Source organism: Pinus tabuliformis, chromosome J, assembly GCF_031772625.1.
Source record: "Pinus tabuliformis cultivar Carrire ecotype Pingquan chromosome J, CPIR1, whole genome shotgun sequence".
NCBI lineage: Eukaryota > Viridiplantae > Streptophyta > Pinopsida > Pinales > Pinaceae > Pinus > Pinus tabuliformis.
The window spans coordinates 1,078,588,882-1,078,605,598 of record NC_142295.1 but is presented as its reverse complement, the minus strand read 5'-3'; the positions used below and the strand labels follow the sequence as shown (position 1 = coordinate 1,078,605,598).

The 16,717-nt window shown below is 40.5% G+C and overlaps 1 protein-coding gene across 1 annotated transcript in view; it reads left to right on the top strand.

Moving 5' to 3' along the window:
- Positions 1-16,717, top strand: part of LOC149230696 (FAD-linked oxidases family protein) — a 326,280-nt gene that overhangs the window by 120,161 nt on the left and 189,402 nt on the right. The window contains exon 8 of the mRNA XM_089376125.1: positions 6,482-6,544. Coding sequence (XP_089232251.1) covers positions 6,482-6,544 — 63 coding nt within the window. The remainder of the gene's footprint in view (positions 1-6,481; positions 6,545-16,717) is intronic.

Sequence of the window (16,717 nt, the reverse complement as noted above, 5' to 3'; positions counted from 1 at the left end):
GCAGCATATTTGACTTTGTAGATCCATCTCGAACCTACCACTGATTTGTTCTGAGGCCTAGGTAGCACTTCCTAGACGTCATTGATCATTATAGAGCTATATTCCTCCACCATAGCATCCACCCATACTTGATGGTGAACGGCCTCTTGAAAACAAGAAGGTTCCCCAACCTGAGTTACTAAGGCCTGGTATCTGTCTGGCTGTCTTCACTTCCTTTTACTATTCTTGGGTGCACTAACGAAGTCTTCTGCATCCCGTAGAATTTGTCGGAGTTCCTGACTCGTTCTTCTAGTGGTAGTAGGTACATCTGTCAACTCCTCTTCTTCCTGAGATTCCTCCTATTCTGAAGCCTTGTCTTCAGGAGGATTGCTGGTACCAGTTTTCGTTGGTTGAAGTGGTCTGACCAACAGCTCGTCTTTTGACTGGTCCTCGGAAGGTATTTCTTGGGATTTTCTGAAATCTCTATCCTCCATGAACTTTACATCCTGCCGAACTACTACCTTCCTACTCCCTGGAAAATAGACTCTATATGCCTTAGCATTCTCACTATATCCCACAAGATATCCTTTCTCAGCAGTTTGATCTAATTTCTTTCTCTTTTCTTCGGGTATATGACAATATGCCAAACTCCCAAATATCCTGAAATGACTGACTTCAGGTGTCTTCCCAGTGAAGACCTTCTTTGGAGTGATTTTGCCCAATGCCCTGTGAGGAGTCCTGTTCTGGACATAAACTGTTGTGCTGCATGCTTTTGCCCACAGGAATTTAGGCATATCCTGATCATACAACATTGCCCTAGCTGCTTCCACAATAGTCCTGTTTTTCCTTTCTGCTACTCCATTTTGCTCCAGATTGTAGGGAGTTATCCACTCTCTTCTGATGCCTTCCTTAGCGCAAAAATCGATGAAGTCCTTGTCAACATATTCTCCACCATTGCCCGATCGCAACACTTTTATCTTCTTTCCTGTCAGATTTTCCACCAGAGCCTTGAACTCCTTGAATCGACCGAAAACCTCATCCTTGGTTTTCAGAAAGTAAATCCAAGTCTTCTTGGAATGGTCATCGATGAAGGTGATGAAGTATTCGGCACCACTAAGAGCTTTTGTGGACATCGGTTCGCAGATGTTTGAGTGTATCAATCCTAGCACACTTTTCGCCATATTGTTACTTTTGGAAAATGAAGCTCTGACATACTTGCCCAGAGTGCACCCTTTGCATACATCATTCCGTTCAGTACTTAGCTCTGGAACTCCTGATACTGTTTTCCTGAGAATTCTCAGAGCCCCATGGTGTAAGTGTCCCATCCTCCTATGCCATAGCTCATTCAAGTCTTTGTCTCCATTACTGCCTATTAGTGCCATTGGTGATTCTAGCTGTAACTTGTACAACCTGTTACTTCTGATTCCAATCTGAGCCTTCTTTTTCCAACTTGGGTGTTTGACATATACTTTCTCCTTAATGAAGAAAACGTCATAGCCCTTGTTTTGAAGTTGAGATACGGAAAGTAAGTTCATCCCCAATCCTGGCACATGCAACACATTGGTTGCCCAAAGTCGCTCTCCTGCTTCAGTTTGAAAAACTATGTTACCTCTTCCTACTGGAGTACACTTTGCCTTATTCCCCATGGTGATCTGAAAATTCATTATTTCTTCCTGATAATCTGAAAAACATTTTCGGATCCCTGTCATATGCCAGGAAGCTCCCCTGTCTATATACCAAATCTCTGAGGAGGCAGAGCTTGCAAGACAAGTGACTTCTTCTTCCAATTTGGAAGCTAATATCGAATATTTGTCCCTTGTGCATTCTTTTGGAAATCTGCGCGGGTCCCCTTGAGTGGATGCCTCTGCATCATGCTCTTGATCCATAATCGATTTTCCTTTCCTATTGTCGGATCTCTGCTCTTATACCATGTGAAAATTTCTAAACTAAAATTCTATCACTATAGCAACTGATTTATTTCACCTACTTGTTATTCTCAATAAGTTATTTACGAAATTCCTTTAGCAAATATTAAAATAAATTCTACTATAGCTATCACACAATTACCTAGAGAAAAAATACATGCACAAGAATCAATCACATCGACACAGTTATTTTTGGACAATTGTCCCCGGAAAAACCTAATGCGGGAAAACTGGTGCAACAAATGAGGGCTTTATTAATCTTTAGCAGCAATTGCTTTTACAAGGAATGATTTTACAGAGAAACTGAAAGAAAACACCTGAGACTTTCCTTCTGAGACCATCTGACACTTTGGAGACCCTACTCCCACTTCTGCGTCACCCCTGCATCACTCTGATTGACCCAGCATGGCTCTGAGTGGCTCTGCATCCCTCTGCGTCAGCCTGCGTAGGCTCTGCGTCTCTCCTCTGGACTACGTCTCTCTTTCTGCGCTGTCTTCCATTGTCCCTGCGTCACCTCCTCCTCGATCACTGCCTCTTGCTGAAGCCCTCCTCTTCCTCCACCCTGTAACTCCCTCTGAAATCGATCTTCTCTTCCTTGAGAATCGAATTTCCTTGAAATACTGAGTATTTGCTGGTGTGTCTCCAAATGACCCTCAAGTCTTCTCGTATACTTTTCTTGTTGATGAATCAACTAACGAGATTAAGTCCCTAATCAACGACTAAGATGAAAACATACTTGATCCTCATCTCTTAGAAGCTTCTCATCCTTATCTTTGTTAATACCCATTAATATTTTTATTTTCCTAAGTTTAGACTTAGGAACCCATAAAAAATATTAATTATTTTAATAACTCCTCATCCAGATGAAATTTCCAAAAATGATTTCTGGGTCTTGGAGATCTCATGTGCCTTACCCTCTCCTCCAAATTTCAAGGCTAGAGCACATCCGATGCTACCAAAAATCAAATTAGTCTAACTGTGGGTGTAACTTCCAGAAAAAGATGATGATCAAGCAAAAATGATCTTAACCATTGATTAGCTTTTAATCTGGGCCGTTGAATGTTAATGAAAAGATTATTTAAGGAGGCTTGAGGGTCATTTGGAAGACACACAGAGGGTTGATTAGTGAGATCGAATTGCTGAGGTTAGAGCAGCGCAATGATTTCGTGGTGATCACACAGAGTGGGGCAAGGATAGTTTTGGTTGGAGAATCTTCTCCTGAGCCAAGAATACACAGTAGAGAGGCATGGAAAGACATAGAGGAGGGAACGTAGTGCCTAGTAAGGGTAACGCAGAGCCACGAAAGGCTCACGCAGAGCAGCGCAGTGATTTCGTGGTGATCACATAGAGAGGGGCAGATATAGTTTTGGTTGGAGAATCTTCTCTTGAGCCAAGAATACGCAGCAGAGAGGCATGGAAAGACACAGAGGAGGCAACCTATTGCCCAATAAGGGTGACATAGAGCCACAAAGGGCTCACGCAGAGCAGCGCAATGTCTTCAGTGCAGAAGTCTGATATTTAGCTGGGATTTCGATGTTCTGAGCCGGGAGGGTTGAAGTCGAGGCTCCTGAGAGAAAATCGATCCAGTAGAGGAAGTGACGCAGTTCCTCAGAGGTAGTGACACAGGCCCATGCAGTGATTCCATAAGGACAACGCAGAGGAAGCCATGGACTCGTTGTATCAATTGTTGGATCAGCCGAGACTTGCAGTGTAGAGTGAGGTAATCTCACTAATTTCCTTTGCCGAGTGATATTATTTGTACTGGATAGCCAACAAGGCATCCATAGTTTGTATTCATAAATTACTACTGCATAATAATAAAACCCTGAGATCTGCTACACCGCTTTTCCCACACTGGGTTTTTCTGGAGACGTTTGTCCAAAAATAACTGTCACTGTGTTATTTCTTTTTCCTGTTTAGTTTCTTGTTTCGACATATTACTTTAAATAGTGAATGTTGCAGTTGTATTTACTTCGATATTTATCGTAGAACACAATAAATAACTTGTATGGATTAACAAGTAGGAGAAGTAACACCAGTTTGCTGCAGCAGAGATTCTGGGTTTAGGAATTTTCACACAGAGGGGAGTGATATATGTGGTGTCAGGAAGTGGGACCACACAATGAAAATCGAGGTTTCACATGTAGTGTCAGTCTTAAAGTTAGTAGCCAATAGAGGAAATCCCACGGGACTAGGATACAAGACTAACCACCAAGTTAGGACAAGGAGACAAAAGTAATGACCAAGCCCATTCTTTCTGCCAAATCCCCCCACTAATCCATGTCCAAACTTGTTCATGATAAGCAAGCAAAAATATCCAATTACATAATGAAATGCCATATCTTGAGGGTTGGAAGGCCCACCTTCAAACATACCATCATAAGAAATGGGCAAGGGTGGATAGTGGCTGGTTCTGGTGGCAGAGGATGGTGGCACATCAAGCTACTTGGTGGATGCAAGGGGTTGTTAGCTACCAACTGAAGAAAAATCTAGGAGAAAAATTCTCCTATAGGGGTCACTCACTAGTGGTGGGTAACTCAACCCATCATATTACGCATATTATGGCTTCGTTGATCAAAGTTGCCTCTATATTATTTTATAAAAGTCAGAAATTATTTTTGGGTCAAATTGTCATTTTGTTGAACATTTAACAATTTCCAGTGATCTACTAGAATTCGGTAATCATTTTTGTAAAACTGGAACGGTTTCTTGTCAATTTGTATAACATGCTCTGAAAGGAGCATTGGGTAGAATATTTAATTTATTATATGGTTTTTAAGTAATTATGGGTTTTCTGTGGTGAGTATTGATTCAAATTGAAAACCAAAAGATGTCGGGTTATCAGGGTTGAGAATCAGATGCAACTATTTTAAAGTTGTCTTGACTCATATTTAGAAAGAAAAGAAACATGTTGCAAGTGTTTTGATTACATGAAGTAAACAGGGTGGCATTGATGAGAGTGATCTTCTTGGTGATAACAATGACAGTAGTAGCATTGACAACCAGCTACAGAGAATGATATGATTCTTTTTGACAACTATATTATGTAGTGACATGTTATTGTGACATTGACAGTGGTAACAAGTTGAATGACAGTATGATGGTCGCAGTGGTTGGACATTGATTAGAGGAACTGATGTGTTGTGCAGTGATCAAGAACATTGGCTAAATAGTTTTATGTATCTTATTTAGTTATCTTCTATTTTTAGGGTGGTTGGGTGTTGCTACATTGTCCTACCAAGAGTTTGACAGAAGCACATTGAGTAGGGTTATTGACATGTGTAGTGCTCGCTTGAATTAAGACTATATGGTCGGATGGTTGACAACATGTTGATGATGAATAGAAGCACTGAATGAGCAAAAGAAACAAAGATAGTATTACAGGTTCTTTTATTGATATTGAGCACAGGTGGATCGAGTCTGAATATTGTTAAACGTGGTTTGCTGACAGATCAGGGTGGCAGGGTAGTGCAAGGTAAGAGAGTGGAGTTTGCTTCAGGTTGGATCCTGGGAACACTTCAGGGTGGTGCTAGGGCAGGTTGGAGCATGCATAGGGCTTTGGAGCATCCTTCTGGTTGCAATTGGTAAACAGGGTGTTGGAGCATCCTTTAGGTTGGATCCTATAAACAGGGCATTGGAGCGTCCTTCCAGTTGCAGTGGGTAAACCAGGGCGTTGGAGCATCCTTCCAGCTGTAGTGGGTAAACTAGGGCATTGGAGCGTATTTCAAGTTGGAGTCTGTAAACCAGGGAGTTGGAGCCTCCCTCAGTTGGAGTTGAGAATATTGATGTAAATTTTATTCAAGACAAATATTGAGAAGGGTTTGATGGTTTTTCTCCCAGAAGGTTTGCCTCCTAAAAATCTCTTGTGTCTACCGTCTTCATTATTGTTAATTGTTGAATGGTGTTGTTTACTGTTGATTTATGTTTCAAACTTTCATCTGATAATGTTAATTAATGCTATGTAAAAGTAAAATTAACTGATTATAAGTGAAATACTAATTCAGCCCCCTCTCAGTGTTTCCAATAGTTCCATCCTCATTTTGCTGAATTACCCTTGTTTTGAATAGTATAATTGGACTTATCATGTGTGGAACATATTTGTGCCCTATAACTTTAAATGCACCTTTTCAGATTTTGGAGTTGATTTTATTTTGTGGAGACTATCTGTGTTTTGAGGTTTTAACTCACACATTTGATGGAATGGACTGGCTTGTCTCTGAAATTAATGATCTATAGACTGTAATAGACGAAAAATCTTGGTTTTGTTTATGCTCACTTTAATGCCAATTGTGTAAATGCTATAGTAATACTAGGAAATAGTTTATTTTGTATCTCAAACGTGGCATTTCCCATCTGAATGCAGCAAAATTCAGGACCTGTTATCAAAGAAAGTTAATTGCATGCTTCTTATCAGAATTGATACTTCTGAAGTCTTTGCATGAGTTGCAGAAATGCAATATGAATTCTGTGACCTGTTAATATTCTTAGAAGTTGTACTATAACGGTTTCAAGTAGTAGTGAAGAATATGCATATATATGTTATTTATTGGTTGTGCCTCTCGTCTTGAAACTTTTAGATGAGAAAGGAGGCACTTTGGGCCAACTTGGCAATGGAGCCTGAATGTGAAGCAATGACAACGGTAATCCTCTTGAAACCACTGTTTGCACTGCTATTTTTCTTTTCCTTTGATAACATTATAATTTCACGGTTAGGAGGATCAAACACTCTAGCTGTGCAATATAACATCCCTTTTTTTAATATGATTTCAAATAGAATGCAGCAGCCAACATGCATTGTTGTTGGTTTCAGTTTTTCCTGAACACTTCATACATTATGATTTGGTCATTTCTTGCAATTAGGGAGTGCAATAAATATGCAAGTATATAATGATAGCTTTGAACATTGTGTAGTAGACATGCTGGGATACCTTGTTCAACTGAAGTACATATTTTGCAACAAGTGAAACAAGGAAAAGTTATTATAAAACTAGTCTTCACTGTCTCTTATGTAATATTTCCCTGTATCTTGAGAGGAGAATCATATTTGAGAACATATGTCTGCATCTCTTAGAAATTCTAAGATTCATACACGCTATTGAGGTAATAGGAGATGTAGCTGATGAAAGAGGAAGTCCTTTTAATGTTGTATTTTTAAATACCTTAGATAGTTCTTGTGTGGTTTTCTCCAGAATTTTGAAATTCTATGACATAAAATCTCCAATACTTCTCTCTTCTAGATCAGTATTCTCTCTTACATGATTTGTAATGTTAACTAACTTGTCTTAACCCGTGTTTTCTTTCAAATAAAATTTTCTTGTTCAGTCATGATTTTTGTTGTTCGTTACTTAACTCAAACTTCACAAAGTCAATGGTGATTGAGCACTTAAAACTGCAATCCCTGACAAGGATGCCAAACAGTCATTTCACATTCATGAGAAAAGCTAAACAATGTCAATCAGGAGTTGGCAAACAAATTAAATAAAAATTGTTCAACCAAACACTAGAATGCAAGCATATGGCAGACTGAGTGGGTAAAAATCTATTAATATCTCTCAGCACTTGGTTTAGTAAAATGAGAGTTGGATTCAAATGATAAAAGCCCATCCATTTCCTAGAGAGGTCACGACGTCTAGAGTTTCATAAGGGCGCATACATAACACAATAATATATAAACATAGTTTGATAGTAATTGTCACATTTGTTAATGATACTGCAGCAAGTACATCTAAGAGACCTTGAGGTAGGCTACTCACAATACACATACCACTCTCTCTTCTAATCATCTGTCAATACATCATTATATACCCACCCTATGTTGTTTATGGCTGCGTAACACCTAACACTTAACCTCAAAATTATGATATAAATATGGTCAAAGTTCACTAAAATATTAAGTGATTTGAATATTGTTTTATGTTATATTTGAACATGAATAAAATCAACATGAAAATACTATACATGGTTGTAATGTACTTAATAAAAAAAAAAATGAAATTAGGGAAATATCCAACAATGCCTGGAAAGTGGTGAATGCTCCTGTCAAGGGCATCATATATTGTTGCTTAAGGAATCTACATGATAAGCTTTATGGAAGTAGAAAACTGCAAGCTCACCTATTATGCTTTAAATGGGATATGATCACCGTCACTGCAAAATCTAGCAGCCTAGTGCAAAGCCTCACTAAGCACTCTAGGTCTTAGGGCAACAAAGGAATTAGCCATCACTGTTACCTTAGAGGCCTCTCGACTGTGGTTTCGTGCTCAGATGTTATCCCCACAAGGGAGGCTTCCCTAGTAAGACCTAGAGGTTAGAGGACCTAGGGATCTAAGGCAGATAGATTTCTAAGGAATTTGCAACCAAACACCCTAAATGATCTTCAATAAAGATAGGATTAGGTATTGAGAAATCTAGGGGCAAGAAATGAGGTGATTTCTCTTACCTTGATAACTGCTTGTGATGTATTTTACTCAACTTATTTAGCTTCTTCTTTTACTTGATTATGTTTAGTGTTCTTATCATCAAACGATTACCAAATCATAAAGACCAATAAGACAAGAGGACACAAGATATAGGCGATCAGCTAGGGCCAAAACCTCTCCTCTTGAGAGGAAAACCCACAAGAATTCTTTTCTTATAGAACTTCAATTGACTAATTCCAAGATCTATGACCCTTGACCAAGACCCCTCCAAGACCAAGTCAATGCCTCTCCTTGATGGGCTTCTCTTTCACAAAGTCAACTTTAGTTAAACTCGCTTTCCAATAGTTGCAGCTTCTTCTTCAACCTCTTTTTCGGACCTTCAACTTCTTGTCTGCAACTCGGCCTTATTGCAAAAAACCTAGGCCACACGTGTGAGTGAGAATATGGAGAAATAGTCCCCTCTTCTTTGCTTGGTGGGTTGCTTTTTCTTTAACAATTCAGCTTTGCAATATGATCCCTTTGTCACCAAAATTCGGTCTTCTAGAGTGATTGTAATTTTCGGGCTTTCTACTGTAATAAGAGCCCTAATTTTCTCTCACGTGTGAGATGAATGAGGCCCAAAACAATCCTTAAATAGCTTTGCTCTTTCTTCCTTTATCTCTCCTTTCCTTTGCTAAGTATTAGGCTTCTTCTTCTAGCTTGATCGAACTTCTTGATGCTTGAATGAATGATGATTTGAATGAGGTCGATGACTCTTATATATAGTCTTCCTTGGAGGTCGAATAACTGTCCAATGAGGCCGACTTGTCCTCTCCTTGGGCAGACTTGCTTTGCATGATGACAAGATCTTGGAGGGTCTATTTTACACTTTTGACTTTACATAAATTTTCTTTTACAATATGTAACATGCCCAAGATGGCCTTAAATACATTACAATGACCCAATTGACTTGTAAACTCAATGACAAGCCCTAGAAGCACTCAATGGGTGCTTCACCTATAAATCAAATAACCTTGACTATGAAACCCATGCCTCCAAAAATAACAATAATAATTTAATTTTTTCTCTTTACATCAAATACATAGAATCATGATTACATATGTCATTATGAAGACCGAACCTAGTTACATATTTCAACACTCCTTAACTAGGGAGGTATTCATAATCCGTACAAGGTACTTGGACATTCTCAATCTGAAGAATTCTCGTAAGAAGTTAGATTGGTAAGCCATTGGATTGGAAGTTGAATTGCTCCTGCAGCACGCTTCGAGCGGGAGTGAATCGGGAGTTCCTTGGGAGTGCACTCCCGAAATTCCCTCCCGTCGCGCTTTTGCAGAAAAAAAATTTGCTCGGTTTTTTTCACAATTTTTTTGTCATAAAGATTTTCCAAACACATATTTCAAAGAAACAAGCTTTTTTGAGTAGGGTAACCTAATATTCAATTTTATGGCCCTAGCATTGATATGCAATTCATGGTAATGTTAAATTCTTTCATTTTCATCCTTTTACATAAATTTTTAACATTACCATGAAATGGCTCAAGATGTTTGAGAGTGGTTCCAACCTCATTGGATTTCATATGGATAAAGTAGAATTTTAGATCTCACACAAAATCTAAGTAGACTTATCAGTTTTTCAGGATTTCAGGATTGGGGGATTGCAATGTTTCCATTGGATTTTGTCATGTACTAGGGTATGGGACTCGTATTTAATCAAGAGCACCAAGCCCTCTATGTACCTTCATGTTAGTGAAATTGGTTGTCGAACTCCTCTATCATGACCCTACTAAAAATGCACTCATCACTCAAACAAAATCTTGGCTTGACATGCTACATTTTTTCTATCTTATGTTAATTGCTTAGAGGGTCATATTAATGACAAAAATCCCAAGATAGGAAATGATTTTGATGATATATAGCTGTTTGTTGTAGCATGTTTTTTTGGATGCTAGAGGCCATCTAGAGCCTATTTTTTGATGTATTTTCAGTTCAAAGATGGATTACACTCGATGCTATTTTGGTTATGTGCACCCTTACATGCTATATAAATGAGAACTTGTAACTTGTGGACGTGGTTGATGAAGATTATAACTTTTACATGATTGATGTTATATGGTGTAATCCATGTTTTTATGCTTTTTATATCTAATTTATCATTCTACATGCTTTTGCTGACATATATGCATCAAAATATATATTATATAAAAATTTGCTCCCGATTCACTCCCAAACCAGGAGCTTTTGAAAATGTTGCTCGCTGCTCCCGCTTCCGCTCCCACTCCCCGCTTCTACTCCTGCTTCCAAGTAACCATGGTTTAGACACTTTTTGAGGGTTGAAATTATGTTTATCCCCTTAAATTATTTTTATTTTTTTTTTCCGACAAAAAATGGCTAAATAATTAATTGGAATTTGGTCAGAAAATAAAAATGAGAGAGAAATAAATTCTCTCCAAGTGAAAAATATTAAAAAGTGGAATGTGCACTTTCCAAGAAGGGAATCTCCACAAATCAAGCAAGCAAAAATTCAAGAAAATATTTTTGGTCTAGAAAAAAGGAATTAATTGTCATGTCCCTTCCCAAATAAATTTGTAACATGTTTTGGTCTCTCCACATTTTTGCATAAATTTTGATAAGTAAAAGAACCCAAACATTTTTTACTTAGGAAATCAGGAGAATGGTGTTGATTTGGGGTGGCATCTGATGTGTTCTAGCCATGAAATTTGGTGGAGAGGTTGGGGCACATGAGATCTCCAATACCCAGAAAGGATTTGCGCAGATTCTAAACAATTTGGGAGATATTAAAATAATTAATATTTTTAATGGAGTCCCTAAGTTTAAACTTAGGGAATTAAAATATTAATGTGAATTAATATAAAACTGTGTTAGAATGGTCCAAAATACATGGATCAAGTCAGATCTAATTTTAGCCGTCAATTAGGGACTTAATCTCGGCCGTTGATATGTCAACGAGAAAAGTATTAGAAGAGGCTTGAGGGTCACTTGAAGAAAACACTAGATGATCAATGATTCTATTCTCTAGAGCGGGGTTTGCTAAGAGAGATAGAATCAGTGATCGCAGTTGCAGCTGAGGGGCAGTGAGTACAAAGAGATAAAGAGGCAGAGATAGTGCCGGGAGATCAGCGCAGGAGCCAGAGCGAGTGACACAATAGCAACCAGGGCTCACACAGGGCCACGCAGAGGCAACCAGGAGTTGCGTAGTGCTTAAGGGAGGCCAGTGTTGCTGATGCAGAGGGCCAGAAGGCTGATGCAGGGCCAGCGCTGGGCAGAGAGAGGCTAACGCAGTCTAGAAAGGTTGACGTTGGGGTTTTTGGGGCAGATTGGAGTTGAGGAGCTGTCGGAGGGTTTATCTGGGGTTTCTGCCGGGACATTTGTCTTAGACTGAGAGGTACTACTGCCAAGGGCATTCTTTGTTGGGTAAGCCGGATTTGGCACCCAGATTGTACTCTGAAATTGCTTAATAAAAAAACCCTCAGATAGCTGCATCGGTTTTCCCGCATTGGGTTTTTCTGGGGACATTGGTCCAAAAATAATGGTGTCATTTTGTGTGCTTGTTTCGGTTTCCTTCAGTTGATGATCTGTAATATGTTGAGTATGCACTAGTGTTTATTTTCAGTGTTTACATTGTAAATGATTTGTTAAGTAATAGAACAAGTAGGTAGGAATAAATCAGTAAAGTGCATGGAGGGTTTCTAACTAATAGACTTAGAAACTTCAACATGGTATCAGAGGGTTGTTGCAGATCACAGGAGAACTGAGGACATCAGTTGAGCGGAGCAATCGCAACAAAAAACAACGGTCCCGAGTGACAAAAGTTGTTCCTAACAGAGTAGAAACAAGGGAAGGGTGACGCAGTGCCTGCGTCATCAAGAGTGAGCCAGGAAGAGGCAGCGCAGAGGCCAAGGGAGGCAAAGGGATGATCACGCAGAGGGCCAGAGGGCTGTGACACAGTTGGCTGAGAAGGTCGAGTTGCTGGTGCCAGGATTGCGAAGAGCCTAGGAGCTCTCATCGTCCGGTTGTTGGGGTTTAGGAGGCTGTGGGAAAGTTGCAGAGTGAAGGTGGGGTACTATAGTCAGAACAATACCTAATAGGGCAAGGCCAAGGAGGAGGGAGTTGCTACTGAGGGTTTGTAGTCGAGAAATTCGGATCAGTGGTGCAGTAGCACAGACAATCAGAGTAGGGGGCATCTCGACATCGTTAGAAGGATTTCCAGGAGGGAAATCAAGACTCAGACGAAGTCACATCGAGAACTTCTGGGAGGGAAGTAGAGGAGCAGCATGGCACTACACGGAGTAAGAGACCAGGACAGATTGGATGGAGCCTCGAACTTCGTAGTCTGGAAGGCCAGAATCTTATCCGTACTTGACAGAAATCGTGTCAAGCACTTCGCCTTGAGGATGATAGCTATCCCAGTCGACCGAGCTGAGAACGACAAGTACGAGGAGGCAATGGCGAGGGCCAAGACCATCATCCTTGATGAGGTCAAGGACCATGTAGTACCACACATTGCTGAGAAGGAAACAACAAATGAGATGTGGGAGGCCCTAAAGAAATTGTACCAACATATTTTGTGCAGAGAAGGATGGAACTAGAAAATCGAATGAGGTCATATCAGATGAAGAAGGGAGAACTGGTTGACACCTTCCGCGGAGGATTGAATGAGATCTGAGATCAGTTGACTTCCATAGGAGCCATGCCGGAGCAGGAATTGATGGTAAGGACAACCTTGAATGCAATCTCAGAAGGCTGGGAGGTATTTGTCCAGAGTATACTGGGCAGAGGGACACTTCCACCTTGGGATGAGATGTGGGCGGCTCTTCGCCAAGAAGAGATCAAACAACAGACAAAGGTGAGAAGCAATAATAAGGGGATCAGAGTCAAAAAGGAGGAGGAAGATGTTGCCCTAGCATCTGAGGGAAAGCAAGAAAAGTAGAAGAAGAAAGATCTCTCCAAGATCAAGTGCTTCCACTGTGGGGAGCTGGGTCATTATGCGACCCAGTGTCCAAGGAAGAAGAGTAAGGGAGAGTCTTCTGAGACTAAGGCAGCGCCAGCAAAGGCAAAGAAGGAAGTGGAGACAAACAATGACTGTGCCATGAGTGCACATGCACCACTTGAGCAGAAGTGGGGAAACATCGAGCTGTAGTCAGGCGGACTACAAGCGATGAGGGGCAGGATCCTTGAGGTACCTAGCCTTTTGGATTAGACCTTGCTATGGGAGCCCCGAAGAGGAGTAGCAGCACTGGTTGATGTGGGTAGAGATGGATGAGGATGGAGCAACACAGAGAGCTACAGTGCAGGAGTCCTGAGACAGCGTGAGGCCAGTAGGCTGCAGTAGTGCGAGAGGCATGGGAGTGTTGCACTAGTGCAGGATGGCACAGAGGGGTGCAATGGTGCGAGATGCAGGGAGTTGTTGCAATAGCGCAGAGGTCAGAGAGGGAGCACTTGTCAGCGGCAGAGGGAGCTTCAGCATCAGGGGGGTCTCTAGCCCAACAAAGAGCTCAGAGTTGGGAGATCAGTTACTTACTTCTTAGTAACTGAGTTGCAGTGCAGCGGTGGGCAGCATGATGCAACATGATGAGAGGAGTTGCAGTGTGGATGTAATGTTGGGAGAAAGGACCAACAACAACACGGATGGAGAGGGAGCTATCGTACAGATGCATCAGTGGCAGTGGCAGAACCATGGGCAATAGTACAGGATACAACAGTGTAGAGGATGGTGGGCAGTAGGCCTAGCATCAACACATAGATTGTTGTACTCAAATACTATGGATGAAGGTAGCTCTAAAAGATGTCAACATAGCTACAAATCAACCAATTACCATCTATTGTGATAACACAAGTGCGATCAGCCTTAGCAAAAATCCAGTGATGCACTCAAAGACCAAACATATACCAATCAAGTATCATTTCCTTCATGAACAAGTGGCTGAACAAAACATCATCTTGGAATATATCAATACTAAGGAGCAGACGCTGATATTTTCACAAAACCTCTTCCTCGAGAAGCATTTGAACATATTTATCAAAAGATGGGAGTTATCTTTTTAGCATCACTTAAGTTGATTCATAAAGATGTTGCAGGACAGGGGGAGTCGTTGTGCACTCCTTTGCCACTGATGTCAAGGGGGGAGAGAAGAAGAATATTGCCATCAATGAACAAGGGGGAGATTGTTGACTTGGATTGTCATTGATATCAATATGGCAATATTCTGGATGAGTAAACAATGGTGTGAAGGCAAGCAAAGCGGATCCATGAAGAAACAGGAGCAAGAAGCCGAGGAGCAAAGCCATCAGAAGAGGAACACATCAGAGGAGTATTGCAGAATATCAGAGCAGAGAATATCGGAAGTCACATCAAGAGAAGCATATCGGAAGAGTTCATCGGAAACAGGTTATCGGAAGCCATCATGAAGCGAAAGCGTAAGAGGAAGAGGTCATTGGAAGCAAAGAGGAACATATCAAAGCAGAGAATATTAGAAGTTGTCAGCCGTGGAGTCGTATTGGATGGCGTTAAGAGATGAATGGCGGAGATGAGTTTTTCATTCTAGCGGAAAAGGAATCCGGAGGAGAGCCGTGGAGCCGTCGATGGTAGAAGATCTACGGTCATTGGAAGAAAATCAATTCGGGCGTTAACCAAGACAAAGGACGTATTTAAAGCTATAAGTGGGATTTGGGGCGGATGCAAAATGGTGAGTGGTATTTAGAGGGGTGCCCGATTCCATTCAATGGTTGACACGTAACAACTAGAGGAGAGAGAAAAACCGCTCATTTCGGTCGGGTAACTCTCGTGCAGGTAGTCCACCCGAAATCGCTGTAGACCGTCGAATTTTGGGGGTTGAAATCTACGATGGAGAATGAACCCAATAAAGTTAAACCTCGGGAATTGTGTTCAAGCGGATTACGTCATCACCATTGTAATATGCCCTAATGCTATATCGCATCTGCCGTATCGGAGGTTATGCATCGCAAGTTACAAAGGAATGGCACACTATAAACTGCGATTGCGATATATATATATATATATATATATATATATATATATATATATATATATATATACGGACCCGACAGAATTATTAAAAACAATTTATAATCATATCGCATCCAGTAGGGGAAATCGACAATCGGCCATCGGCGATGTTATAGGCACGATGTATAAAAGACCTCCAGAAACTTGCGATTGCGATTGAGATAGTGACATGGCTAGGTTGCGATTGCGCTTGTGGGATTATTAATGTATATTGTATGAATATTTAAAAAAAAAGGGGCCTCTCTGATATTTTCTTTAATATGCAACATTATTGTAATTCGGCCTCTCTTCCACATTAATGTGTCTTGTGAGTATTGATGGATTCGAAGAGACAGAGGAAGTCGGAGAGTGAGCGCAGAGGAAGCTGAAGGAACAAGCGAGCGTTGAGGAACCTGAAGCTCAAGCGAGCAAGGAGGAAGCCAAAGTTTAGGTGCATCAGGCATATAAAACAAAGAACAAGGAAAGTTTAGAGTTGCTGGCAAATTGTAAGAAAAAAAGGAAGCCGAAGTTTTGGCAGAAGTGGAAGGAACAGGAGGACAAAAGTAAGTCATAGGTCCAATAGGGTTGGGAGCAGAGAATTACAACCAAACAGATCCAAACAATTTACAGTAGAGGGTTGGAGCCCTTGAGGTTGGTGCCTCAGAGCTGAAAGGATTGGTGTCCTAGGAGTTGGTGATCCTAAATTCAAGGTTGGTGCTTTGACAAGACAGAGTTGGTGCTTTGGAGGTTGGAGCCTCACAAAGAGTCCAAGTTGGTGCTCTGGAGGTTGGAGCCTTACAAAGAGTCCAAGTTGGTGCTTGACAACTGATTGAAACCATATATATATATATATTATTGTACTTGATTTATTGCAGAGATAAAATTAATAAAAACATCTATTCTTGTTATCTATTTTTGTGTTCCAAATATAAATGTTTTTAATTGATAAAAATTGTAATTGAAAAGAAATACTGATTCACCCCCCCCCAGTATTTCCAACAATTGGTATTAGAGCGGGCTTCTTCATATCAGCCTAACAGCTTGAAGAAGGATTCTTAGTCAAGATGAGAAATCAAGAACTGTCAGGAAGACCTCCTCTGTTCGATGGCACAAATTTTGGTTTCTGGAAAAAGAGAATGTCCTACTACTTAATGTCCCTTGGACCTAAAGTTTGGCATTCAGTCTTAAATGAGTACTGTTGACCACTACGTGTCAACGACCCATAGCAGTACACCCTCTTTTTTCGCAAAAGGGATAGTGCTTGATCAATGTGTCCATGCCGTTCGACTATCATCATCAGCATGATCATGTTATATTGTAAACCTAGTCTGCATGTGTATATTGTAAATAATCTCAGTAGATCTCTGT